The 27,987-nt window shown below is 34.1% G+C and overlaps 1 protein-coding gene across 1 annotated transcript; it reads left to right on the plus strand.

The window, feature by feature from the left end:
• Positions 1-27,536, plus strand: LOC100596168 (ankyrin repeat domain-containing protein 36B-like). Its single transcript, XM_030827790.1, is given in 17 exon segments — positions 1-51; positions 146-218; positions 1,895-1,923; positions 2,018-2,090; positions 3,763-3,791; positions 3,886-3,958; positions 5,634-5,662; positions 5,757-5,829; positions 7,808-7,836; positions 7,927-7,999; positions 10,577-10,647; positions 13,415-13,556; positions 21,115-21,328; positions 23,699-23,882; positions 25,010-25,927; positions 27,335-27,490; positions 27,492-27,536. Coding segments are annotated over 17 exon segments (2,262 nt in total).
• Positions 27,537-27,987: the final 451 nt, after the last annotated feature.

The raw sequence follows: 27,987 nt of genomic DNA on the forward strand, positions 1-27,987 counted from the left end.
ATGTATCCCTTTTGCTATTCAGTGTCTTCTCAGAAACAACCAGCTGAGGAGGTAATTAAAGTCTCATTTATATGTTGAACTATTAACTGTATAGTCTATGAAACCTACTTCATGTATTGATTATTTTGTTTCAAATCCCATTCAGACTACGAGTGATGAGAAAGATTCTGTGAGGAATATAGTCACAGAAATAAAGGATGGACAACAATCTGGGACAGGTAATTTTGCAAAACACATTTAATGTCATGTTCAGTCCAGATAGAAAAGAACTTCTCTTCCCCGAATAAATCAGCGGGGGGCTCATCGAAGCTGCACATTCTGATTTGGCAGGCCTGAGATTCTTCGTTTGTAATAAGTTCTCGGGTGACACTGATGCTGCTGGCCTTCGACATGATCTTTGCAGTAAGATTATAGACTTCCCAACATTGAAATTGGGAAGTAGAAAGGTTGGAGAGCCATTAAAGACATAAGGAGTCCGGGGACAGCATAATTTTGCTTTAATTCTACAGCCTGTTTTCACCAAGGGTGGAAGGAGAAAGAGATGAGGTATAGATTTTACAGACGTCACATTGTATTGCTAAAAACAGATGGAGAAATGATTGTAATAACCCATAAACGCTGTAGAACAAGAACTAAGGAGACCACTGGTGTAGCAATGACTTTCCTCAAGGAAGAGGATTGTCAGGCAGGAAGGAGGGAAAATAAGAAGTTATTTATGTAATTTTGGGGTTTCTTCTTAGGAAACTGAGTTCAGTTGCATATTAGAACATTTTCCTAAAAGAAGCTTTGATTTTGGCTGCTATAGGAACCAGTGGAAGCAGGAAGGAGTCCTAGAATTGGGATAAACGACAGTGACTCATTACTCCTCTTTGTTACTGTTGGGGCATCAGAGATACACGTTTTGTTGTTATTAGTTATTCAAATGAGATAAACATGAATATGCATATATTGGCTTTGCTTTTCAATTAGCTAACTTTTGGATAGAAATAGCAATTTAATGAAAATGCTTTAGAGAATAACATGATATTTTAAACCAGACTATTTTAGAAAGAAAAATAATGGTGAATTCATTAATTGACTTTTAAAATTCTTATTTTCAATGAATATTGGAGTGATTTCCAAATGTAAAAGGTTATTCATATCTAATGCTTGTAGCAACTTTATTTTGTATAAGTATGTCAAATTTGATCATTTATTATACTTTTTGATAAGGTTTATGTATTATACTTTGTTGCTGCGAGTGGATGAAGAACCTTTCTGTAGCCTAAACTAGAGGACACAACAAATGTAGGCACATTATTACACCACATGGGTTTGAGAAATAAAGAATATTATATACAGGATTATCCAAACCTATATCCAAGCTGATGAAGCTGGGACACTTCCACTGAGGACTTGTGAAGTGTACGTTCTATTAAGTGTCTTTGTCATTGTGTATCTGCTCAATTACCAGGCAAGTTAAAGAGCATGATGAATACTTGCAGTATAATGGTATAAATCCTTCTGATGTCTTGCATGAAAAACATGCAGTAGCATTTAGTACCTTCTTTGACATTGATTCCTGGGTGTATGAGTTGCTCCTCTGATTTTAGATCACATTTCTTTTCATCATTTGGCATATCCACATTGATATTGACACTCTTTATTTCAGTAATACACACATGACGCATAATACCTCTTTGTAATTTCTGACTGTATATTTTCTGGAAGCGTGTATTCCTATTTTCTTCAGTGTATTTCCTCATGTTCTTGTCCCAAAGACACAAACTATAAAACATCAAATCCTACACTAGTACAGGCAGGAGGATACAGCTTGATGCTAACACTGCGTGAATGTATGGAGAACTTTATCATATTTACATATGATGGATTATATATTTCTTTTACTTTTCAGTGTCTCCTCAGAAACAATCGGCCTGGAAGGTAGTTACTCTTTCATTTATATTTTGAATTATTTATTGCATAGCCTATGAAATATATATTATGTATTGACTGTTTTGTTTCTCTTTCCATTCAGGTTACATTTAAAAAGAAAGTTTCTTTTTTGAATATTGCCACAAGAATAATGGGTGGTAGGAAATCTAGAACAGGTAATTTGGCAATACACATTTAATGTCATGTGCACTCAAGACAGAAGACAACGTCCCACCCCTGAATAGATCAGCGGGGTGTCACTGAAAATGCACTTTCTGATTCAGCAGGCCTGAGATTGTGCATTTTTAGTAAGTTCTCAGGTGATGCTGATGCTGTTGGTCCTTGGCCATGATCTTAGTAACAAGCTTACAGAGTTCCCTACATTGAATTTGGATACAAGAACCATTGGAAAACAGTTCAAGACATAAGAGGATCGGGGGACAGCATAATTTTGCTCTTATTTGAGAGCACGTTTCTATGGAGAGGAGAAGGAGAAAGAGAAGGAGTAATAGAAATTATAGATGTCAGATGGTACTGCTAAAACCAGAGGGAGGAAGTTGTCATAATAACCCATAAACACTGGAGAATGAGGAGCAAGGTGACCACTGATGTAGTAATTATTTTCATCAAGAAAGAGGGACTGCAAGGCAAGAAAGAGGGGAAGGAAGAAGTTATTTCAGTAATTTTGGGGTTTCTGCTGAGGAAACCTGAGTGAACTCACTTCAGATGCATTTAGAATGTTTGCATACCAGAAGATTTGATTTCTGACTGCTCCGATGACTACTGGAATCAGGAAGGAGTGCTAGAGTTGGGATAAACCACAGTGCCTCATTCCTGTTTATTAGTATCAGACATCAGACATATATTTTTTATTAGTTATTCAAATGAGTTAAAATTTAATATGAATATATTAGCTTTTTTCCAAAGTGCTGGCTTTTTCATTAAAATAGCTATTTAGTGAAAATTCTTTATAATACAGTGATATTCCAGAGCAGACTAGTTTTGCAGACAAAAATAGTGTTGAATGCATGAATTGAATCCTAAAATGGTTATTTTCAATGAATATTGGACCGATATCCAAATGTAAAAGCTTATTAATATCTAATGCCAGGAGCCATTGCATTTTGTACAAATATGTATAATTTATTTTACTTTTTGATGAGGTTTATATATTACATAACCTTCTTGCCATTAGTGGATGAAGGAACTTTCTGAAGGCTAAACTAGAGGATACAAGAAATGTAGGCAGATTATTACACCACATGGGTATGGTAAATAATGAATACTATCTACAAGGATTCACCAACCATATATCCAAGCTGATCAATTTAGGATACTTCCACTGAAGACAGGTGAAGTGTACATTCAACTGAAGTGTCATTATAATTGTGTACCTTCTCAGTTATCAGGCGAATTAAAGAGCATGATGAATGTTTGTAGTACACTAGTGTAAATCGTTTTGATACCTTGCATGAAAGACATGCAGGATCATGTACAATCTGCTTTGACATTGATTCTCAGGTGTATGAGTTGCTTCTCTGATTTTAGATCACATTTGTCCTCATCACTCGACATATCCACATTGATATTGACATGGTTTTACTTTAGATTTCGACATATGACAAATCACACCATGTTTGAAATTGTAAGGGTATATTTCATGGAGCCTGTATTCCTTTTTTTCAGTGTATTTCTGTCATGTTCTAGTCGCCAGACACAAAGTAGAAGCCATCAAAGCCTACACTAATACAGGCAGGAGGACAGAGGTTGATGCTAACACTGCGTGAATGTATGGATAACTTTATCATATTTACATATGAGTGATTATGTATCCCTTTTGCTTTTCAGTGTCTCCTCAGAAACAACCAGCTGAGGAGGTAATTAAAGTCTCATTTATATGTTGAACTATTAACTGTATAGTCTATGAAACCTACTTCATGTATTGATTATTTTGTTTCAAATCCCATTCAGACTACGAGTGACGAGAAAGATTCTGTGAGGAATATAGTCACAGAAATAAAGGATGGACAACAATCTGGGACAGGTAATTTTGCAAAACACATTTAATGTCATGTTCAGTCCAGATAGAAAAGAACTTCTCTTCCCCGAATAAATCAGCAGGGGGCTCATCGAAGCTGCACATTCTGATTCAGCAGGCCTGAGATTCTTCATTTGTAGTAAGTTCTCGGGTGACACTGATGCTGCTGGTCTTCGACATGATCTTTGCAGTAAGATTATAGACTTCCCCACATTGAAATTGGGAAGTAGAAAGGTTGGAGAGCCATTAAAGACATAAGGAGTCCGGGGACAGCATAATTTTGCTTTAATTCTACAGCCTGTTTTCACCAAGGGTGGAAGGAGAAAGAGATGAGGTATAGATTTTACAGACGTCACATTGTATTGCTAAAAACAGATGGAGAAATGATTGTAATAACCCATAAACGCTGTAGAACGAGAGCTAAGGAGACCACTGATGTAGCAATGACTTTCCTCAAGGAAGAGGATTGTCAGGCAGGAAGGAGGGAAAATAAGAAGTTATTTATGTAATTTTGTTGTTTCTTCTGAGGAAACGTGAGTTCAGATGCATATTCAAATATTTTCCTAAAAGAAGCTTTGACTTTGGCTGCTTTAGGAACCAGTGGAAGCAGGAAGGAGTCCTAGAATTGGGATAAACCACAGTGACTCATTATTCCTCTTTGTTACTATTGGGCGTCAGAGATATATGTTTTGTTGTTATTAGTTATTCAAATGAGATAAACATGAATATGCATATATTGGCTTTGCTTTTCAATTAGCTAACTTTGGATAAAGTAGCAGTTTAATGAAAATGCTTTAGAGAATAACATGATACTTCAAACCAGACTATTTTAGAAACAAAATTAATGTTGAATTCATTAATTGACTTTTAAAATTGTTATTTTCAGTGAATATTGGAGTGATTTCCAAATGTAGAAGGTTATTCATATCTAATGCTTGTAGCAACTTTATTTTGTATAAGTATGTCAAATTTGATCATTTATTATACTTTTTGATAAGGTTTATATATTATACTTCGTTGCCGTGAGTGGATGAAGAACCTCTCTGTAGCCTAAACTAGAGGACACAACAAATGTAGGCACATTATTACACCACATGGGTTTTAGAAATAAAGAATATTATATACAGGATTATCCAAACCTACATCCAAGCTGATGAACCTGGGATACTTCCACTGAGGACTTGTGAAGTGTACATTCTACTAAAGTGTCATTGTCATTGTGTACCTGCTCAATTACCAGGCAAGTTAAAGAGCATGATGAATACTGCAGTACAGCGGTATAAATCCTTCTGATGTCTTGCATGAAAAACATGCAGTAGCATTTAGTACCTTCTTTGACATTGATTCCTGGGTGTTTGAGGTGCTCCTCTGATTTTAGATCACATTTCCTTTCATCATTCGGCATATCCACATTGATATTGACACTCTTTATTTCAGTAATACACACATGACGCATAATACCTCTTTGTAATTTCTGACTGTATATTTTCTGGAAGCATGTATTCCTATTTTCTTCAGTGTATTTCCTCATGTTCTTGTCCCAAAGACACAAACTATAAAACATCAAATCCTACACTAGTACAGGCAGGAGGATACAGCTTGATGCTAACACTGCATGAATGTATGGGAGAACTTTATCATATTTACATATGATGGATTATATATTTCTTTTACTTTTCAGTGTCTCCTCAGAAACAATCGGCCTGGAAGGTAGTTACTCTTTCATTTATATTTTGAATTATTTATTGCATAGCCTATGAAATATATATTATGTATTGACTGTTTTGTTTCTCTTTCCATTCAGGTTACATTTAAAAAGAAAGTTTCTTTTTTGAATATTGCCACAAGAATAATGGGTGGTAGGAAATCTAGAACAGGTAATTTGGCAATACACATTTAATGTCATGTGCACTCAAGACAGAAGACAACGTCCCACCCCTGAATAGATCAGCGGAGGTCTCATTGAAAATGCACTTTCTGATTCAGCAGGCCTGAGATTGTGCATTTCTAGTGAGTTCTCAGGTGTTGCTGATGCTATCGGTCCTTGGCCATGATCTTAGTTAACAAGCTTATAGAGTTCCCTACATTGAAATTGTGTAGAAGAACTGTTGGAAAGCAGTTCAAGACATAAGAGATAAGAGGATCAGGAGACAGCATAATTTTGCTCTTATTTCAGAGCATGTTTCTATGGAAAGGGGAAGGAGAAAGAGAAAAAAGTAATCGAAATTATAGATGTCAGATGGTACTGCTAAAACCAGAGGGAGGAAGTTGTTATAATAACCCATAAACACTGGAGAATGAGGAGCAAGGTGACCACTGATGTAGTAATTATTTTCATCAAGAAAGAGGGACTGCAAGGCAAGAAAGAGGGGAAGGAAGAAGTTATTTAGGTAATTTTGTGGTTTCTGCTGAGGAAACCTGAGTGAACTCACTTCAGATGCATTTAGAATATTTGCATACCAGAAGATCTGATTTCTGGCTGCTCCAATGACTACTGGAATCAGTAAGGAGTGCTAGAATTGGGACAAACCACAGTGCCTCATTATTCATGCTTACTACTATCAGACATCAGACATATATATATATATTTTTTTTTTGAGACAGAGTCTTGCTCTGTCACCCAGGCTGGAGTGCAGTGGCGCAATCTCAGCTCACTGCAAGCTCCCCCTCCCGGGTTCACGCCATTCTCCTGCCTCAGCCTCTCTGAGTAGCTGGGACTACAGGCGCCCGCCACCACGCCCGGCTAATTTTTTTGTATTTTTAGTAGAGACGGGGTTTCACCGTGGTCTCGATCTCCTGACCTCGTGATCCGCCCGCCTCGGCCTCCCAAAGTGCTGGGATTACAAGCGTGAGCCACCGTGCCCGGTCCAGACATATTTTTTATTAGTTATTCAAATGAGTTGAAATTTAATATGAATATATTAGCTTTTTTCTAAAGTGCTGGCTATTTTGTTAAAATAGGTATTTAATGAAAATTCTTTATAGTAAAGTGATATTCCAGAGCAGACTAATTTTACAGACAAAAATAATGTTGAATGCATTAATTGAATCCTGAAATGGTTATTTTCAATGAATATTGGACTGATTTCCAAATGTATAAGTTTATTAATATCTAATGCCTGGAGCAATTCCATTTTGTATAAGTATGTATAATTTATTATACTTTTTGATGGGGTTTTTATATTATACCTTCTTGCCATTAGTGGATGAAGAAACTTTCTGAAGGCTAAACTAGAGGATATAAGAAACATAGGCAGATTATTACACCACATGGCCATGATAAATAATGAATATTAACTACTAGGATTCACCAAACATATATCCAAGCAGATCAATTCAGGACACTTACACTGAAGAGACGTGAAGTGCACGTTCAACTGAAGTGTCGTTGTAATTGTGTACCTTCTCAGTTACCGAACAAGTTAAAGAGCATGATGAATATTTGTGTTACGATGGTATAAATCCTTCTGATGTCTTGCATGAAAGTCATGCGGTCGCAGTTAGCACCAGCTTTTACACTTATTTCTAGGGTTATGATTTGCTCCTCTGATTTTAGATCACATTTCTCCTTGTTAATCAGCATATCCACATTGATATTAACACTTTTTTTTTAGCAATAGATGTGGTGCATAATCTCACTTTTTAACTTGTAACTGTATGTTTTTTGAAGCTGTATTCCTATTTTCTTCATTGCATTTCTATCATGTTACTGTCCCAAAGAAACAAACTAGAAAAACATGAAACCCTACACTAATACAGGCAAGAGTATTCAGTTTGATGCTAACACTCCATGAATGTATGGTTGGCCTTACCATATTTACATATGATTGATTATATATTTCTCTTGCTTGTTAGAGTATCCTGAGAATCTGCCCAACTTGAAGGTAATTACTCTTACATTTATATTTTTAATTATTAACTGCATATACCAATATACATCATGTGCTGATCATTTTGTTTTAAAACCCATTCAGGCCACAATTGAAAATAAAGATGCTGTTCTGAATACAGCCACCAAAATGAAGGATGTACAAACGTCCACACCAGGTAAACTTTGCAATGCAGATTTAACTCTGGAAAGAAGTACATTAATCTATTTCTAATGCTCATAGTCTTTCTATTCTCAATTATTTCACTTTTTATATTTTATTTCAGGATTACATCTAAATAATGCAGCTGTTATCATTTTTATTTATGTTTTCAAAAATGAGATTTACATGCATAAGGAAAATATATTTTTAAAACATAAGGTTTGTTTTTTTTATTTGGAGACAGAGCTTTGCTCTTGTTGTCCAGGCTGGAGTGCAATGGCTCAATTGTAGCTCACCGCAACCTCCGCCTTCCTGGTTCAAGCAATTCTCCTGCCTCAGCCAACCAAGTAGTTGCGATTACAGGCATGCACCACCATGCCCGGCTAATTTTGTATTTTTAGTAGAGACAGGGTTTCTCCATGTTGGTCAGGCTGGTCTTGAACTCCCGACCTCAGGTGATCCTCCCGCCTCGCCATCCCAAAGTGCTGGGATTACAGGCATGAACTACTGTGCCTGGCCTAAAAATATAAGGTTTTATTCAGATGTTTCTCCTTTTACATTTTGATACTCTGAAGTTTCCGATTTGGAATTTCAATAGTTTTTAGCGATTTAAAGAGGTCAATTTTGATACTGTAAAATATTTGTTTTGCTTTAAAAGTCAGTTCAAATTATGGCTTTTAGCTAATGAAATGTTTTATTTGGTAACATATTTGTTTTGTTTTAACTTTTATTGGTTCTAGTCAATTTTGTTATGCTTATTATATTAAGCCAATCCGATGTTCTGATTAGCACACTGTGTGTCTGTGTGTGTGTTACTTTATTTTTTTGTTTTTAATTTTAATGAGTAAATTGTAGGTGTTTATGTTTATGGAGTAAACGAGATATTTTGATACAGGCATACAATGTGTAATAATGACATCATGGTTAATGGGTTATCCATCACCTCACGCATTAACCATTTCTTTGTGCTGTCTTTTAATTTGTACTTCCTCAGTAATGCTAAATAGTACAACAAGTTATTGCTCACTGTAGTCATGTTTTTGTGCCATAAAATACTACATTTTATTCATTGTTTCTAACTATAGTTTGTACTTATTAAGCATCCTCATTTCCTACCACCCCCACTCCCTTCCTAGACCGTGGTAATGGTGATTTTTCTCTTCATCTCCATGAGCTCTATTTTTTAAATTTCTCACACCTACAAAGGACTGACAACGTGTGAATCCTTCCTTTCTTTGCCTGGATTATTTTACTTGACATGATGTCCTCTTGTTCCATCCATGTCATCGCGAATGGGAGGATCTTATTCTTTCATATGGCTGAGCAGTATATGTATCACATTTTTAGAACCCATTTGTCTGTTGATGTACATTTAGGTTGATTCCAAATTATGGCTATTGTGAAAAGTGCTGCAATAAACATGTTAGGGCAGATTTCTCTTTTATAATACTGATTTTCTTGCTGTCAAGTAGTTACCTAGCAATGGGATTGCTGGATCATGTGGGTAGTTGTATTTTTAATTTTTTGAGGACTCTATACTGTTCTCCATAGTGACTGTACTAATTCACAATGCCACCAATGGTGTACGAAGGTTCCACTTTCTCCACATCCTCACCAGCATTTCTTAATGCCTGCCATTTGGATAAAAGCCATTTTAACTGAGGTGAGAAGATACCTCATTGTAGCTTTGGTTTGCATTTCTGTGACGATCAGTGATGTTGAGCACCTTTCCATACACCTGTTTGCCATCTGATAGCAGTTTGAAACATAACAGTGTCATTTTGCTACTATTTCTGAGCATGTTTCTAGCCAGAGGGAAAGGAACACAAGTTTAGGAAATAGAAATTATACATGTAAGATACTACTGCTAAATTAAGAGGCTTTCCTCTTTATTTGTGGTGGGAATAATTTATGAGAGCTATATAGAAGTGTTGATATTAGTTAATCAAATGAAATTTATTTGAACTAAGAAACTTCGACTGATTTTACTAAGAAACCTATTTTTTTAATAGGATCACAGTTCCATGAAAGTGCCTTAGAGATTAGCATGGTATATCAAATCAAACTAATTTTAGAAACAAAAAGTTACAGCGTTCATTCTTTGAATAACAAAACCAAAATAATCAGTGAACATTGCACTGATTTTGAATTATAAAATGTTATTAATAAGTCTGTGGAAATTTAATTTTTTCATTTTTGACAATTATTTACACATTGAAAGCTTATTTTACACTTTTTTTTTTTTTTGAGACGAAGTCTCGCTCTGTCTCCCAGCCTGGAGTGCAATAGCACAATCTCGGCTCACTGCAACATCCACCTCCCAGGTTAAAGCGATTCCCCTGCCTCAGCCTCCTGAGTAGCTGGAATTACAGGCACATGACACCATGCCCGGCTAATTTTTGTATTTTCAGTAGAGATGGGGTTTCACCATGTTAGTCCGGCTGGTCTCGAACTCCTGACCTCGTGATCCACCTGCCTCGGCCTCCCAAAGTGCTGGGATTACAGGCGTGAGCCACCACGCGTGGCTGACCATGGCTTTTATCTAACTGTTCTGTGTAGCTCATTTTAACTAAATATATAATCTTTTTAGCAGAACAAGACTTAGAAATGGCATCAGAGGGAGAGCAAAAGAGGCTTGAAGAATATGAAAATAACCAGCCACAGGTATGTAAAAATTTAAAATCAAATTTCTGGTTTAATCTTGTTTTCCTTGCATTGGTAATACAGCATATTTGAAATGAATTTACCTTTGGATTAGCCTTTTAGTATCGGTTGATTATAATTTAATATTTAATTTTAAAAACATTTAACTAGTTATAAAACTTAAAATAGTGTTGGAATCTATAGCAACTTATATCTAATCTTTACCCTTGGAATTGAGTTAAAAAGTTCCTGATATTGTTTGCACTTCTATTTTTATAACTTCCTATTATAATAAGGTAACATCAAATATTGAATTACAATTTTAAGCAATAGAAATTATGAACAATTTAACAGTGATGACCACCGTATTGGATTCAGATTAAAGGAGTAATTATTACTAGTGGTTCAAACTTTGCAGTTTTTTTAATTGCCAGTCACTAATACCAAGGTTAAGAATTTATCTTCCCTTTTGATCTCTGACTTCAGTTTCTATGTTCAGGGAGAGAATGGGTCATAAAATCAACCCAACTGGCTATCAAGAGAATTATACCTTGCAGATTGGCACCTTTGGTATTAGCGTACAAACAATAACTGCCTAATGTATTTCAATATAGAAAATCTGTAAATATTGTTAAATTTATTAAATCCACTGTCATTAGTAGACCTTAGAACTTAAGCCTATAATCAATATAAATATATAACACTGTCAATCATATTACAATATGTAATTTGCATTAAAATGTAAGAATTTGCTTTTCTTACTGACTGGTGTTGATTTTGGCTCCTAATAATTTAAAGTTTGCCTAATCATTAGTGAGTAATCTTTGCAAAAAGCACTCAAGTGTACACTGTACGTATAGTAATAAAATCTTTTAAAGTGACAGTGCCTTTATAGTACCACAAGTCATCTTCTAATTCATTTTTGGGAAATTTAACACATAATGAATTAGTCAAGTTTAGTCCAAACAAACAGTGACAAATTAAAGTTTCATGGTTTATGTTTTTCACTTATTTTAGGCTAATGCAAATTATTTTTCACTTCTTAGTTACAATCCAGTGATTTGGGAGTAGGTAAACATAGATTAAGAAGTTTAATATTAAACTTTAATTATTTTTTAATTTTTCTCTTTTTACACTTCATTATTTAAAGATAAAGTTATTTTTAAAACGTGTACTCTGACAGAAAAGACATCTGAGAAACAAAACTAGCAAATTTATCTTCTACTTTTGCATGTGCAAAAATGTCTCAACAACTAGTAGTGAAAAAATGTTGTGATAGAAAGGACCTCTTTATATATGCAGGACTTACTTGTGCACAAAAATATGAGAGAATGTGGATCAAACAAGACAAATTAGGGTAAAAAAAACTTTAAAATTCATCACAAAAAAGTTAAAGCAGTTTTGGTGAAATTTGTGAAAATTACAAAACTGCTTGTATTAAGGAAGAGCAACTACATAATAATTCTACAGGAAGAACAAACTTAAGTAAATACCCTCTAATTTGGCAAATGATTCACCTGATTGTCAGGAAAGTGATGCATCTGGCATATCTGTCTCTGTAGTAGTCCAGATATTTCCTGAACAAAAATAACCCAGTCTCAAAAATGCCTTTCTATCTCATTCATACTCTGGGTCCCCAGAATATGCTTGCCAGTCACCTTCGGAGCTTTATTTAAATAGAAATAAAGTAGACTATGAAAATGACAACAAACCAGATACTGAACATGTTTTTAACCCAGACAAGGAAAATTTTTATAATGATACAGAAAGTACGAAAGCAAGAAACCCAGAAGTAGTTATGGTTGAAATAAAAGAAGACAAATAGGTTGTTAGGCAAATGACAAAAAACCAAAACACCACTAATTGGAAATTAAACATCAGACATATGCCTCAATTTAGTGATTCAAAAAGCCTTTTAGATATGTGGCTTACCTGCTCCAAAGAAATGAAGCATGTGATTAAAAAAAAAAAAATTATGGTGTTTCTGTTGTTAAAACACCACAGTACAAAACCAATACAGAATGTGTTCCAGAAGCTGTTATATGACAACTGTAGTGCAAATAAGTATGAAAGCATAAAACTTGAATTAGAAAATGTGCATTATTCTCCACCACATGATGACAGAACATCAGCAGTATGTCTAGAAGTGGAATTAAGTGATATATGCAAAGATTTAAGAATGAGGTTAGCATATTACAAGTAAAGTAGAGTTCCTGGCTTTGGAGAAAGTTCAACTTCAAAAAGACTTAGAGGGTCACTTGCTGCTACTCTGATTTTTCTCTTCACCAATTATTTGATCCATTTGAATTTTTTACTTATGAAAATCTCTTGTGTAAAATGGGGTTATCTAAATACATAATTGTATGTATAAATAGATTGTTTTTGCAATTAAAATAATTCAGTTTTTTTTTTTTTTTTTAATTTTTTTTTTTTTTTTGTTTTTTTTTTTTTTTTTTTTTTTTTTCATTTATGTTATATAATTGATTTTTACAATTAGAAAAAATCATCAAGGCTATAGGAAGACATTCTCTTAATCTTTGTTCCTTAACTAACCCAAGTCTCTCTGTCAGTGTTCTAAATGGCATAGGAACTGGGAAACTAATTTATCCCTAGACCATGTGGTCTTCTTAACTAGAGTCAAAATAAAGGAAATTGCTTAAAAAAAAGTACAGAACAAGTAACTGTGTTTGTGCTCATATAAACAGATGGGCAATTCCCACTTCTGTACATTTAGTATATGCTATAAATATTTTGGGGACATTTTGAAACAGTGTTATTTATTTTGTAGGCGAAAAACCAAATACATTCCAGGGATGACCTTGATGACATAATTCAGTCATGTCAAATAGCCTCAGAGGATGATGATTCGCTTTGCTCTAATTGTAAGAAAGTCATATTACTCATTGATCAACATGAAATGAAGTGTAAAGGTAGGACCAATGCATAAATATAAGGCGTTTTAAAAATCCTATAGCAATGTATGCACACATTGCTTAGCACTGTACCATAGAGTACTGATATGTTACAAGAATGTTCATCTCAGAAATATGCCTTACGTTAAAATGGGATGAAAACAACTGTATCTTGTACCTTCTCAGCCAAAGAGCTATGATCATTTCACTGTACTTTTCTCAGTGTGAATGGCACACCCAATGTGTTTGTTTACTCTGCTTCTCTTCTATGCCATTACCCATTTACTCATGGTCAGGTTACCATTTCCTCCCACCTGAAATACTGTGATAACCTTCTAACTGTCTTTCCTACTATTCCGCCTTCCAAAACCACGGCCTGTTCTGCAATCATAACTATATAGTTGTAAAAAATCACACCTGATCATGTTACATGCTTGCTGAAAACCCAGCTGCCATTTATTGCTATAAGGTATGGATCTCAGTCCTTGAGTTTTATTGCCTACCCTTCTCTGTGCCACAGCCAGTGCCTTAGGTGTTTGCTCCTACAATCAGTAGCTTTAGTGTGGTGTAATTGATATGCGATAAAGTGCACACATGTAAAAGTTACCATTTGATAAGTTTTAACAGATGTATACACATGTGAAACTATTACCATCATCGAGATAGTCAACATATATCCATCACCCACTAACGTCTCCTCATGGCCCTTTATATTCCTGTTTTTAAAAGCTGCTAAATGGTTTTCCAAAATATTTGTACTATTTTCTATTCTCATCAGCAGTAAATGACCATTCCAGTTGCTATGTTGTCACACTACTGCCGTGTTTATTTTTTTAATTTTAGTCATTCTGATGGGTGTATTATGTATATTATTGTGGGTTTAATGTACACGATCCTAATGACTAAAATGTTGAGCATCTTTCCATGTGTTTATCTGCCGTCTGTACATCTTCTTTGTTGAACTGTCTTTTCAAATCTTTTGCCATTTAAAAAAGTAGGTTGATATTTTCTTACTTGTTGAGTTTTATTAATTCTGTATGTATTTGGATACTATTACTTTTTAGCTACTTTTTTACAAGGGTATTTTTGCCAGTTTTTGGGTTGACTTTTCACTTGCTTTGTAGTATCTTTTGAAGAGCAGAAGATTTTAATCGTAATGAAGTCCAATTTAATTGTTGAATTACAGATTTTGCATTTTGTGTCATATGTAAAAAATGTTTGCCTAGCACAAGGTCACAAAGATTTTTCCTATGCTTTGTTCTAGAAATTTTATAGATTTGGATCTTACATTTAAATCTGTGCTCCATTTTGAGTTTCCTTTTGTATGTGGAGTGAGGTGAGGTATGGATTCAAGTTCACTTTTTGGATGTGGACAGCCAATTGTTCCAACACCACATGTTGAAAAGGCTATCCTTTCTCCACTGCATTGCCATCCTGCCTTTGTCAGTCATAAGCTGGTTGCATATGTGTTATTTATTTCTGCACTGTCTATTGAATTTTATTAATTTGCAGATGCTCCCCAAATTGTGGGAAACCCAGTGTTTGAGTCAAAAGCAATTTAATATTTCAGTAAACCCACTATAAAGTCAATAAGTCAAACCACCTTAAATTGGGGATTGTCTGTATTTGACTTTCTTTATACAGGTTGAGCATTGCTCATTTAAATATCCCAAATCTGAAATACTCTAAAACCCCAAACTTTTTGATTGCCAACGTAGACACCACAGTGGAAAAATTCTACATCCGACCTCATGTATACAAACATTGTTTCATGCCCCAAATTATTAAAAGTATTGTTTAAAATTACCTTCAGTCTTTGTGTATAAGGTAAATATGAAAAATAAATGTATTTTGTGTTTAGACTTGGGTCCTATCCCCAAGATATCTCATCATGTGTATGCAAATATTCCAAATCCAAAATCTGAAAAACTTCTAGTCTGAAGCATTTTGAATAAGGGATACTCAGCCTGTACCTATGGCACACTGTTTTGGTTACTATTGATTTATAGTAATTCTTGAAATGAATCCTCCAATTTTGTTCTTTGTTCTGTTTTGACTATGCTAGATCCTTTGCATTTTCACATAAACTTTAGAATCAGCTTATCAATAATATAAAGACTGCTTGCTTGTTGGAAATTAAGTTGGGATTGTGTCATATTTATAGATTAATTTGGGGAGAATTGACATCTTAACAATACTGAATCTACTCAATAAAGTGTATGTCTGCTTTTATAGAGGTAATATTTAATTTTCTCAGTAGTATTTTGTAGTTTGTAGTTTATCGGTGTTTTCATATGTTATCAGATTTATCTGTATTTCATTTTTGATGAAGTTGTAAATGATAGTTTAGTTAGTGTAGATGTATTTGACTTTCTTTATACAGGTTGAGCATTGCTAATCCAAATATACATTTTTATAAAACTATAGAAAATGATAGTTTTAAAATTTTCATTTGATTGTTTATTGCTAGCATATAGAAATACAGTTAATTTTTCTATATTGAATTTGTATCCTTCAGTCTTGTTAAACTCACATATTAGTTCTGGCACATTGTTGGTAGATTTGATCAGATTTTCTTCATAGACCAAAGGTTGTTAAACCTTTCTTTCTCAAACTACCCTCTTACTAAGGATAGTGAATATTTTAGACTTGTGGCAAAAGGGTCTCTTTTGCAGCTGATAAACTCTGCCATTTTAGTGTGAGAGCAGCTATAGATCATCCATAAGTTAATGAACACAGCTGTGTTCCAATAAAAGCTTATCAGACAAGAAGCTGGCCCACAGGTTGGGGTTTACCCATACCTATTGTATGGTAATGGTTGTGTATAAAGACAATTTTATTTCTTTTTTTAAACTTGGATGCCTCTTATTTCTTTTTCTTGCCTGACTGCATTAACTAGAATCTTCAGAACAATGCAACAAACAAGTAGTGAAAGCAGACATTCCCATGTTCTTCCTCATCTTATAGGAAATGCCTTCAGTTTTTCACTATGATGCACGTTAGCTGTAGATTCATCATAGATGTTGTTTATCATGCTGAAGAACTTCCCTTGGATTCTTATGTTGCTAAGAGTGTTTCTCTTTGAAACATCAGGAGTAAATTTTATCAGATGCCTGTATCTGTTGGGATGATCCTATGGGTCTTCTCTTTTAGTTCATTTTATGGTAAATAATGATGATGTTTCAATGGTAAGCCAACCTTCCATTTCTGGAATAAACCCCATTTGTTTATGATGTATTACCTTTTTATTATACTGTTGGATACAATTTACTAAAGTCTCATTTAGAATTTATTATAAAGACTTTTATTTTTTAGACCAGTTTTATGTTCCTGTCAAAATTGAGAGGGAGGTTCAGATATTTTTTGTATACCCCCAACCCAATACATGTTTAGCCTCCTTCATGACCAGTATCCTTCACCATAGTGGTAGTTGCTATGATAGATGAGCCTAAATTGACACATCACAATCAACCAAAGCCCATAATTTGCATTGGGGTTCACTCTTGGTACTGTACGTGTATGGATTTGGACAAATGTACAATGACATGTATCCACATTATATAAATTATTTTGACTTCCCTAAGAATCCTCTGTGCTCTGCCTATGTATCTTTTCCTGCCGTCTCTTACCCTTTGGCACCCTTTTACTTTATCCATAGTTTTGCCTTTTCCTGATCATATAGTTGGAATCATACAGTAAGTAGTCTTTTCAGATTAGCTTATGTCACTTGGTAATATGCATTTAAGGTTCCTTCACATATTTTCATGAATTGATTGCTCATTTCTTTATGTGTAGAGTGATATTCCACTGTATGGCTGTGTAACCACAGTTTATTCACTCCGCTATCGGAGGATACCTTCGTTGCATCACAAATTGGTTGAATTTTTACATTCGTGCTCATGAGGGAATTTTCTTATTGATAATATTTTCTGGTTTTGGTTCAGGGTAAAGCTAACATTACAGACTGAGTTGAGATATACTCCTTCTTTCTGTTTCTTTTGGGAGAGTTTATGTATAATTGTATTATTTTCTTCCAGAAATGTTTTGTAGAATTCACCAGCATAGCTAGCTGGGTCTGGAGTTTTCTTTTAGGAAGGTTTTTAACTATAACTTAACTATCTTTTATAGATATAGGGCAATTCACATTATCTATTGCTTCTTGATCGAGATTTGCTAATTTTCATTTTTAAAGGAATTTGTTAATTTTATCTAAGTTGTCATGTTTACTTACATAGAAATTATAATATCTTGTTATATTTTTAGTATCTGTAGAATCTATAATAATGTCACATTGTTTATTTCTGAAATTAGTAATTTGTATTGTTTCTTTTTTTCTGAGCAGCCTGGCTAAATGGATCTTTTTCACATTTATTGATCTCCTCAAGGTGTTTTGTGTTGTTGATTTTTTTCTATTGTTTCTTCTGGAACCAACAGTATAACAAAATACCATAGACTGGTTCAAACAATGGAAGTTGATTTCTCGCAGTTGTGGGGTCAGCAAAGTCCAAGATCCAGATGCTGTCGTGTTTGGTGTATGGTTAGGGAACATGTCCTTGTTCATGAATGAATTCTTTTTCTCTGCGCCCTCACTTGGCAGAAGGGGCGAAGGAGATCTGGGGTCTGTTGTATAAGAGCACTAAGCACTAATCCCATTCATGAGGGCTTGGCTATCATGACCAACTACCTGTAAAAATCCCCCCTCCTGAACATCACACACTGGGGACTGTTGTGGGGTGGGGGGAAGGGGGAGGGACAGCATTAGGAGATATACCTAATGCTAAATGATGAGTTAATGGGTGCAGCACACCAACATGGCACATGGATACATATGTAACAAACCTGCACATTGTGCACATGTACCCTAAAACTTAAAGTATAATAATAATAAAAAAAAAATCCCCCCTCCTAATACCGTCACATCTGTGATTGGCTTTCAGCATATAAATTTTGGGGAAGACAAACATTCAGACCACAGCAGATGTTTATTATTTCCTTTCCTCTGCTTGCTTTGGGTTTAATTCACTCTTCTTTTGTCTAGTTGCTTAAGGTAGAAGTCAAGGTCATTGATTTAAGACTCTTCTAATATAGACATTTGGCAGTGCTAAAAATTTGTATTCAAGTACAGCTGTAGCTGCATTCCACAAATTCTGGTTGACAAATTTTTATTCAGTTCAGAATACTTTCTAATTTCTATTTCTGTTTTCATTACCTGTTTGACCCAGGGTTATTTAGATGTGTGCTACTTAGTTTCCAAATATTTGAGTATTTCCCAGAGTTATTTTTGTTATTGGTCTTTAATCTGATTGATTTGTGGTCAGGGCACATACTTTGTATGACTTAAATCCTTCTGACTCAATCCTTTAATTGAGAGTTGTTGTATGCCCTAAAATGTGGTCTATTTTGGTAAGTGTTCCTTGGGTACTTGAAAAGCATAGTGTTGTTCAAGTCTATTCTCGCTGATTTTCTGCCTTCTTGTTCTATCACTTATTGAGTAAAGGGTATTGAAACCTCAGATTACTTAGAAATTGTCTGTTTCTTTTTGTAGTTCTATCCACTTTGGTCTCATATATTGTGAGGCTAGTTTTTTATTAGGGGCGTAAAGACTTAGGATTGTTATGTTTTGTTGATTAACTGAACCTTTTACTATTGTGACATGACCTTTTGTTATTTATTGCTGGATTTATTTTTTGCGATGAAATCTACTTTGGTATTAATACAGCCACTCCTGCTCAGCTGCCTTTGGCAACTGTTAGCATGTATCTTTTTCCATCCTTACAACCAATTTGTGTCTTTACATTTCAAGTGCATTTCTTATAGGCAGCCTGTAGTTGGGTCTTGCTTTCTTGCTGAGCCTGACAGTCTGTATTATAGTTGAGGTTCTTAGACAAGTGTCATTTATAATGTGATTACTGATATAGTTATGTTTGTCTAGTAGCTGTTTGATTGCTATTAGTCCCAACTGTTCTTTGTTCCCCTTCTTTTCCTGCTTTCTTTTAGATTAGTCAACTGTTTTTTATGATTCAATTTTATATATATTTTTGGGTTTATTAGAAATAACTGTTTTGCTATCTTAGTGTTTAGGATTTTTAGTATATAATTTTAACTTATCACAGTTCACCTTCAGTAATATTATACATCATAGATGGTATAAAAAATGACAATGATACATTTTCATTTTTTTCTGTCCCAGACACTTCCTTCCTGAATCTGTGGGATTATGGTTTGTATTAAGGTTAGAATATTTTTGGCCATATTTTCTTGAATTTTTTTTCTGTCTCTTCTTTTTTATTTGGGGAGTTACCTATTAGCTGCTTGAAAGTTTCTTGCAGTTTATCGTGTCAAATTTAGGAATTTTTCCTTTGTTATCTCTAATTTGTGTTTATTTCCATCCACTATAGTTTTTACTTCCGACAATGTAATTTGCATCTCTACAAGTTTTTTGTTTTTTTTTTTAAAAACCTTCCCTGCCTCCACTTATTGTCTTGAGTTTTATTTGGAGTACAGAGATTTACTTATAATCTTTCCATTCTTGCTTTTAGATTTGGGGTAATTCCTCACTCCTGAGGCAAGACCTTTCTGAATATTGATTGTCCTGTGAAGTATGTGGTATTTTGGCCTGGCTCATGGGAATGGACCCTCTTCCAGTCATTGTGTGAACCCTAGACATAGTTTCTGCTAATTTTCTTTAACTGTTTTTTATTTTATTTTATTTTCTGTTGTTCTTAGGAAGTTTCCTAGCACACAAGCACTTTTCACTACTCCACTAAATACCCAAGAGGGAATCTCTGTACATCTCCAGGATTTGTTTCCTGTACTGCTTTTTTCTCTCCAGTTTTCTGTCCTGTGATCTCTATCTGCTTGGGTTTTACTAGCCTCTCAGCTTCATCACCCCAGCTCTATGTCAGATTTTCTCCCTTTGTCATGGCCTTGAACCTCTGTCAAAACTCTGTCAAAAGAGCTGGGACATTTGTAAGGCATGCTATATTTGTTTTCTGTCTTTCAGTGATCACCTACCATCTTCATTGCCTGAAGTCCACTGTGTTGAAAATCATTGCTTAATATATTTTGTCTGTTTTGTTTTTTATTCATTCAGATAAGACAAAAAATCAGTATCTGTTACTCCATCAGAGCTAGTAACAGATTGCAGCAGAGCTTCAGCACAGCACATGCTGCAAACTGGCCAGAGTGCTTTGCTTTCCTCTTTGCTTAACTGCTTCTTTCTCATCCTTCATTTCTCAGTGTAGCATCTCTTCCTCAGGGAAATCTTCCCTGGGTGAAGTATAGATCAAATTATCTTATGCAATCATATAACTATGGTTTTTTTTTTTTACAGGACCTATCTGAGTTTATAACTGTCACCTTTTTATCTTGGTTCTTCACTATACTTTAAGCTAAAACAATAGCAGAGGTGTTGTCTTATCTGCAGAGCTTACTATAGTATCTTCCACCTTGTAGGCACTCAATATGTACATACTTGTTCAATGTATGAATGAATACATGTTAAAAATGCACGGTCCTTTATATCCAAAAATCTACTCATGTATTTTATCTCTACTTTGTTTTTTCCTGGTTACAGATTGTGTTCGCCTATTGAAAATTAAAAATACATTTTGTTTATGTAAAAGATCAATAGAACTTAAAGATAACCACTGTGAGCAACTTAGAGTAAAAATTCAAAAAATGTAAAATAAGGCTCGTGTACTACAAAAGCGACTATCTGAAAAAGAAGAAATAAAATTGCAGTTAGAGCATGAAGGAATTGAATTGGAAAAAGAACTCTGTAGTTTCAGGTATGACCTAGTTTTAAATAAATGTTTGAACTATTTGTTTTATATTAAAGACATATAAGGAGGAGTTTTGTAATTGCGAACTTTCCTTCTAGGATTTAACAGGGAAGAAAGCTTCTTAATCTTATGGAGTGTGAAATTATTGGATATAATATCACAAGTTCTTAATTGTGAATATTTCTCTAATAATTAAATGCGTATTCTTTTAAATCATAGTTTTAATGGCTGTACAGAATTTTACCCTTTGGAAATCTCATTATTTAATTGATGAATTGAATTTTAGGTTTTAAAAAGTTTTTGTAATAATGCTACAAGGAACATCTTTTATATACACATAGTTTTCTACATTTCTAATTATTTACTTTGGATAAATTCTTCTGGTTAAAGTATAGAAACTTTTTTAGATCTGTTTTAGATCTTTGATCAATATTTCTAAATTGTTCTTAAGAATGTTTATATTAATTTATAATTCAACCAACAGAGTATGAAACAGATATTTTTCTTTACCCAGAATAATTATTTAAAAAATTATCAGCCGGGTGCAGTGGCTCACGCCTGTAATCCCAGCACTTTGGTAGGCCGAGGTGGGCAGATCACGAGGTCAGGAGTTCAAGACCAGTCTGCCCAACATAGTGAAATGCTATCTCTACTAAAAATACAAAAAATTAGCCAGGTGTGGTGGTTGCACCTGTAATCCCAGCTACTCAGGAGGCTGAGGCAGGAGAATCACGTGAACCTGGGAGGCAGAGGTTGCAGTGAGCTGAGATTGCACCATTGCACTCCAGCCCAGCGATAGTATGAGACTCCCTCTCAAAAAAAAAAAAAAAATTATCCAGTTTTATTCTTAATATGCAGGGAATAAAAAGTAAAATGGAAAGTGATTACTGATTAGCTTATTCAACATCTCTGTCTCTGCTACGTAGATAAAATTAATTCAGTTTTATGCTGAAGACATATATTATTCTTTATTGTTTAATTAAATATTAGATCTTGTGTTGTTCCAAAACAGATTTTAAAATTGGTTATAAAATACATACTAATCAACAGGATAGACTGAAAGTGTTACCCAAAAAACAATCTTAAAAAGTGTAGGGTAACATATTACATTCTTAACCTAGTCTTGGATTACAGTAATCTGCTGATAAATGTTTCATGAAGACATCGAAAATGCTATCTTACAATGTAAATTATGTTTAGGGATACTTGAAATGAATATTTCATGAAGATGAAAATGTATTTCTAGTGAATTTATCAACTTGTTTATAAAAAGTAACTTTATGTTAATTAACTCTAAATGATTCATCCTAATTGAGGAGTAATTACTGTGTGAAGAAAAGATAATTTTTATCTTGTAACTTTACTGAATAATTTTCAACATCCTTTTTCATAATATTTGCTAGAGTTACTAGTAACAGAAACTTATGCAGGATGTTCTTTCATCAATACATTTCAACTTATGCATGTCCTTTGGATGAGATTGAGGTGAGAAATTAAAAACATGAGAACTAGAAAGAAAAATAGTATTTAAGAACATAGAAACTTTATTAGGATAATAAACCAACGTATGAATGTTTTATTTTCTAATATCAACAAAGAGAGTCAAACTCTGTAACATATTTGAAGAGATTTATTCTGAGCCAAATATGAGTGACCGTGGCCCCCGACACAGCCCTCAGGAGGTCCTGAGAACATGTGCCCAAGGTGGTCCGGGCGCAGCTTGGTCTTATTCATTTTAGAGAGGCATGAGACATCAATCAAATACATTTAAGAAATACATTGGTTTGGTTCAGAAAGTCAGGCCAACTCAAAGCTGGGGCTTCCAGGCTATAGGTAAATTTGAACATTTTCTGGTTGACAATTGGTTGAGTTTATTTGAAGAGCTGGGATTAATGGAAAGAAATGTTCAGGTTAAGATAAATGATTGTGGGGACCAAGTTTCATTGTGCAGAGGAATCTCTCAGCAGACTTCAGAGAGAGCAGGTTGTAAAATGTTTCTTGTCGGACCCAAAAGGGTGCCTGGCTCTTAGCTGATTATCCCCTGGATCTGCATAGAAAGGAAGGAAAACAAAGGGGAAAGGGGGTTCTCTATAGAATGTGGATTTTTCCCACAAGAGACTTTGCAGTCCAGTTTCAAGTCATGGCAAGGAAATATATTTTGGATTAAATATTTTCTTCCTTGTCTCATAATGTTATGCCAGAGTCAGATTGAAACGCAAGTCACAATATACAGGGTCAAATAAAACCCTTCTGATGAGAATCCATGGTTTGTAGGGCATGACTCCCTGGATCCCTTAGGTAGGAATTTGGGCAAGATAAAAAATTAGAGCTTAGTCCTCACTGATAAGATAAATTCTAAGATAAGTATATTTACAGATTTGCCATACAGCAAGAAAAAAAGAAAAGAAGAAATGTTGAAGAGTTGCACCAAAAAGTTAGGGAAAAGTTAAGAATAACAGAAGAGCAATATAGGATAGAAGCTGATGTGACAAAACAAATGAAACTGGCTATCAAATCAGCGGAGGTGGAATTGAAGACAGGAGGAAATAATTCAAATCAGGTAAATTAATGTTTGGTAAAACTTCATATTTCTACTCTTATTAATATTACTTATGATATCTCTTTCATTTAATGTATATTATTTAGGCCTAAACAATCCCCAAATTTTATTTCATCTTAAAAATGAATCATGGCATTTATAGCTACAATTATTTGTAATAAATCTTGAAATACTTTATTTTAGTTCAAAGGCCTTTTGAAAACAATGCTATTCTATAATATATACTTAATGATATTGTAACTATTTTGTTCCTAGTGACATAGTTCAGCATATTTTCCTTATTTCCTGTTAATTACATTTCAAATGTTATGGAAAAGAAATAAATGTTATCACAATAGCAAATAATCTCATGATTTTCTAAGAAGAGCTTTATAAATTTAATTTTCTTGACTTTTGGTGTCTTGAAATAAAAGATTATTTTTGTATGTATATATCTACCTCACAGAAGTTACAGATTTGGTGGAAGAGCACTAGGAGTAGAGTCAGAAAAGCTGGGAAAAATCCTGCAGCTTGCTTATATTTTTAACCTTTTGCTATAGAATTATAACTAAATGAGTTCATTGATTTGTGCATGTAAAAGTGCTAAGTACAATGCCTAGACTTATCATTTATCAATAAATGTCATTCTTAAAACTGACCATAACAATATTAGAAAAGTAGAATATCTATACAATATTTTAGAAAAAGGGAACTTAAAGAATTTGGAAAATGTCATTCATCTGTCCAAATATCTGCCAAGCTAATGCTCTCACTATAGGGAGAGGTATAGTTTAGATGTTAGAGTGTAAACCCAATTTTTTAATGTGGTCATAGTTATTAATTCTTTATGCCTTGCAATTTGTTTTAATTCATTAAAAGCTTTTTTTAATCCTGAATTTTAAAAAAATTATCTAATGGTTTCTTTTTTGCTTTCATGGATTCACTGTCTTCAAATAAACTTTTGAACTTTGGGGAATTTATGCTGTATGAGGTTTGAGGTTTTGACTCAACTTCTTTTTTCCCAGTTAGATATCCAGTTATGGCAACCTCTCATTGTATAAATGTACAGGTTATTATTTAATTTCAGAAGCAATCACAATATGTTATCCTGTTGGATACTAGTTACAAGTTTTCTTTGTTTTACTTAGATTTCTGAAACTGATGAAAAAGAAGAAGACCTGCTGCATGAAAACCGCTTGATTCAAGATGAAATTGCCAGGCTCAGGCTGGATATAGACACAATAAAAAACCAAAACCTGGAAAAGAAATACTTAAAAGACTTTGAAATTGTGAAAAGAAAGCATGAAAACCTTCAAAAGGCTGTAAAACGGAGTGAGGAAACATTAGCAAAAACAATAGGCTGTTATAGTGGACAGCTTGCTGCTCTGACAGATGAAAACACAACACTCCGTTCCAATCTGGAGAAGCAAAGAGAGAGCAGGCAAAGACTGGAAACAGAAATGCAATCATACCGTTGTAGACCAAATGCTGCCCTATGTGATCGTGATCAAAGTCACTCACCAAAAAGAGACCAAGAGCTTGCTTTCCAGGGCACAGTAGATAAATGGTGTCATTCACTGGACAATTTTAATTCTTGCGTTCTGATTCTTTCTCAGCAAATTTCTAAAGCTGAGAGTAAGTCCAGAGTCCTCAAAACTGAGCTCCATTACACAAGAGAGGCTCTGAAAGAAAAGGCTTTGGTTTTTGAACACGTGCAAAGTGAGCTAAGGCAAAAACAGAGTCTAATGAAGGACATTGAAAAAATGTACAAAAGTGGATACGATACAATGGAAAAATGCAGAGAAAAGCAGGAAAGATTTTGTCAACTAAACAAACAAAATATGTTGCTTCAACAGCAACTGGATGATGCTCGCAACAAAGCTGACAATCGAGAAAAAGCAATACTTAATATTCAAGCCAGAGGTGATGCTAGAGTACAAAACCTTCAAGCTGAGTGCAGAAAGCGCCGTCTTTTACTAGAAGAAGACAATAAAATGTTGGTCAATGAATTGAATCATTTGAAAGAACAAGAATGCCAATATGAAAAAGAGAAAGCAGAAAGAGAAGTAAGTATCAAGAAAAATAAGTATTTTTCAAACTTCCTGAAGTAAAATTTAAAGTAATATTTGGTTACAGCTGAATGTTGGATCTAGTTGAATATAAAAAAGGATACATATGATAAATATATCTGCTATATCAGCTTAGAAACATTCCTTGTTTCCAGCAAGTCAAAGTTAGAACTGAGAGATGCTTTCCTCTGATTAAAGTCAATGTGTCACTTATAAAATTTTAAGTTATAAAATGTTAATATAGACTAATATTAATAATGTAGTCTTATACTGCTGAAATAATAATTTTAATGTATTTATGTTGCAACATTTTAAGACCATGATAAATCAGATATATGGAAATGCTCATACCTAAAATGGTATTTTGAAATTGATTCAATTAAGTGGGGTACTTTGACAGTTAATTCCAGATTTCCTAGATGAACTGAAGTGTATTCCCTATTTCATAATTACTTTTCTCCAGTAGCTTTAAATGTATCTTAGTTGGTAAAATTTTGTTTTTCCTCATGTCAGTTTGACTTAAATCTGAAACTATTTCAATCTCAAATTATGTATAGATATGATCATTCTATTCTTTAAAGGCATCTAATTTTACTTATAATATGGGGAAAATGCAGCAAATTTTAGCCAAATCATCTTTGATTTAATCTTCCCACTGGCATCTATAATTTACTTTCAGTTTTTAAATAAAAAATTTGCTCATAATTTTTATTTCAAGGCTCAATTACTATCATTTGGATATAACTTTGTCCAGGACAAAGAGAGGCATAGCTATCTGTGATTTATTAGTTTGACACTGGATCCCCATTTTCAGACTAAGGAGGATTTCAGACTAACGAGGAGTGGCAGGATTCACGTAGAGTAGGAATGGAGTGAGTAGGGAGGAGAAATATAGCAGCTGAGTCAGGGCAGGAGGTGGAGGGCAGGTTACTTAGAGCATCTAAGGCCACTGGAATTTTACTTTTCTTCTGAGATAGACATCTATTGGAAGGATTTAAGCAGATGATTTAATGTGAGGAACTCTGAGGTTGATTTGAGTTTCTAATAAAAAAAAAGAGGGAAATCATTCCACAATGTGTAATTTCCTACCATCAGTCTCACCCACATACTCATTTCTTTTTGAGACTTCAGAAGGTTTTTAAGCATTGCAGATTGATCGGGGAGGAATGACTAGTGGGCTGAATATGTTGTGTGAATAACAATACCAGTTTGGCAGGAAGATAACACCTTCTGTATCCTTAACTGGATTCAGTAATACACAGGGATGTGTACACATGAGGAAAAGAAGGTGAATCAGTCTGTGTGGTGATATTTTTCAAAGTGTATGCTTTAGAGTTAAATATTATTAATGGTTTAATAATAAGGTGATTTGTAAAATCAGTAACAAAAATAACATCTTATCAGATAGCTGTGAGACAGCTTCAACAAAAACGAGATGATATCTTAAACAAACAATCAGCAACAGAAGCTTTGCTGGATGCTTCATCGCATCACTGCATCTATTTAGAAAATGAGATGCAGGATTCAAGGAAGAAATTAGGCCAGATGAGAACTCAAGTATGTATGATGTATGAAACTTTGCACGCCAACAACTGTTAATCTGTAGCTAGTTAACTAGTATAAAGTGTTTTGGGGTACTAATTTTAGTGGATGGCTTTCTTTTGTATTTTTATTATAATTTTATTAAAATTTTATAGTGGATGGCTTTCTTTTGTATTTTCCTTATTAATTTTATTAAAATTTTATTATAACACACCTATATCTTAATCTCTGGCTTTCATTCTGCCATTTTTTATACATATATTTTTTTCTTAAATATTTAACCTTAGGAAAGTTGACAGTTATGCATCCTTTCTCACAGAAGTTGAGAGAGTTTTTTTTTCCTGTTAAACAGTCTATTTTTAATGATTTCTCTATTGGCATGGTGAGGCAAGCCAGATTAATTCAGAGGATAATGTCTAATGGAATGTTTCAGAAAATTATCTTATTTTTAGTCTCTACTTTTCTGAATGTATAAAGAATCTGTAGGATGGTCTCAAACTCCTGACCTCGTGATC

Source organism: Nomascus leucogenys, chromosome 14, assembly GCF_006542625.1.
Source record: "Nomascus leucogenys isolate Asia chromosome 14, Asia_NLE_v1, whole genome shotgun sequence".
Taxonomy (NCBI): Eukaryota; Metazoa; Chordata; class Mammalia; order Primates; family Hylobatidae; genus Nomascus; species Nomascus leucogenys.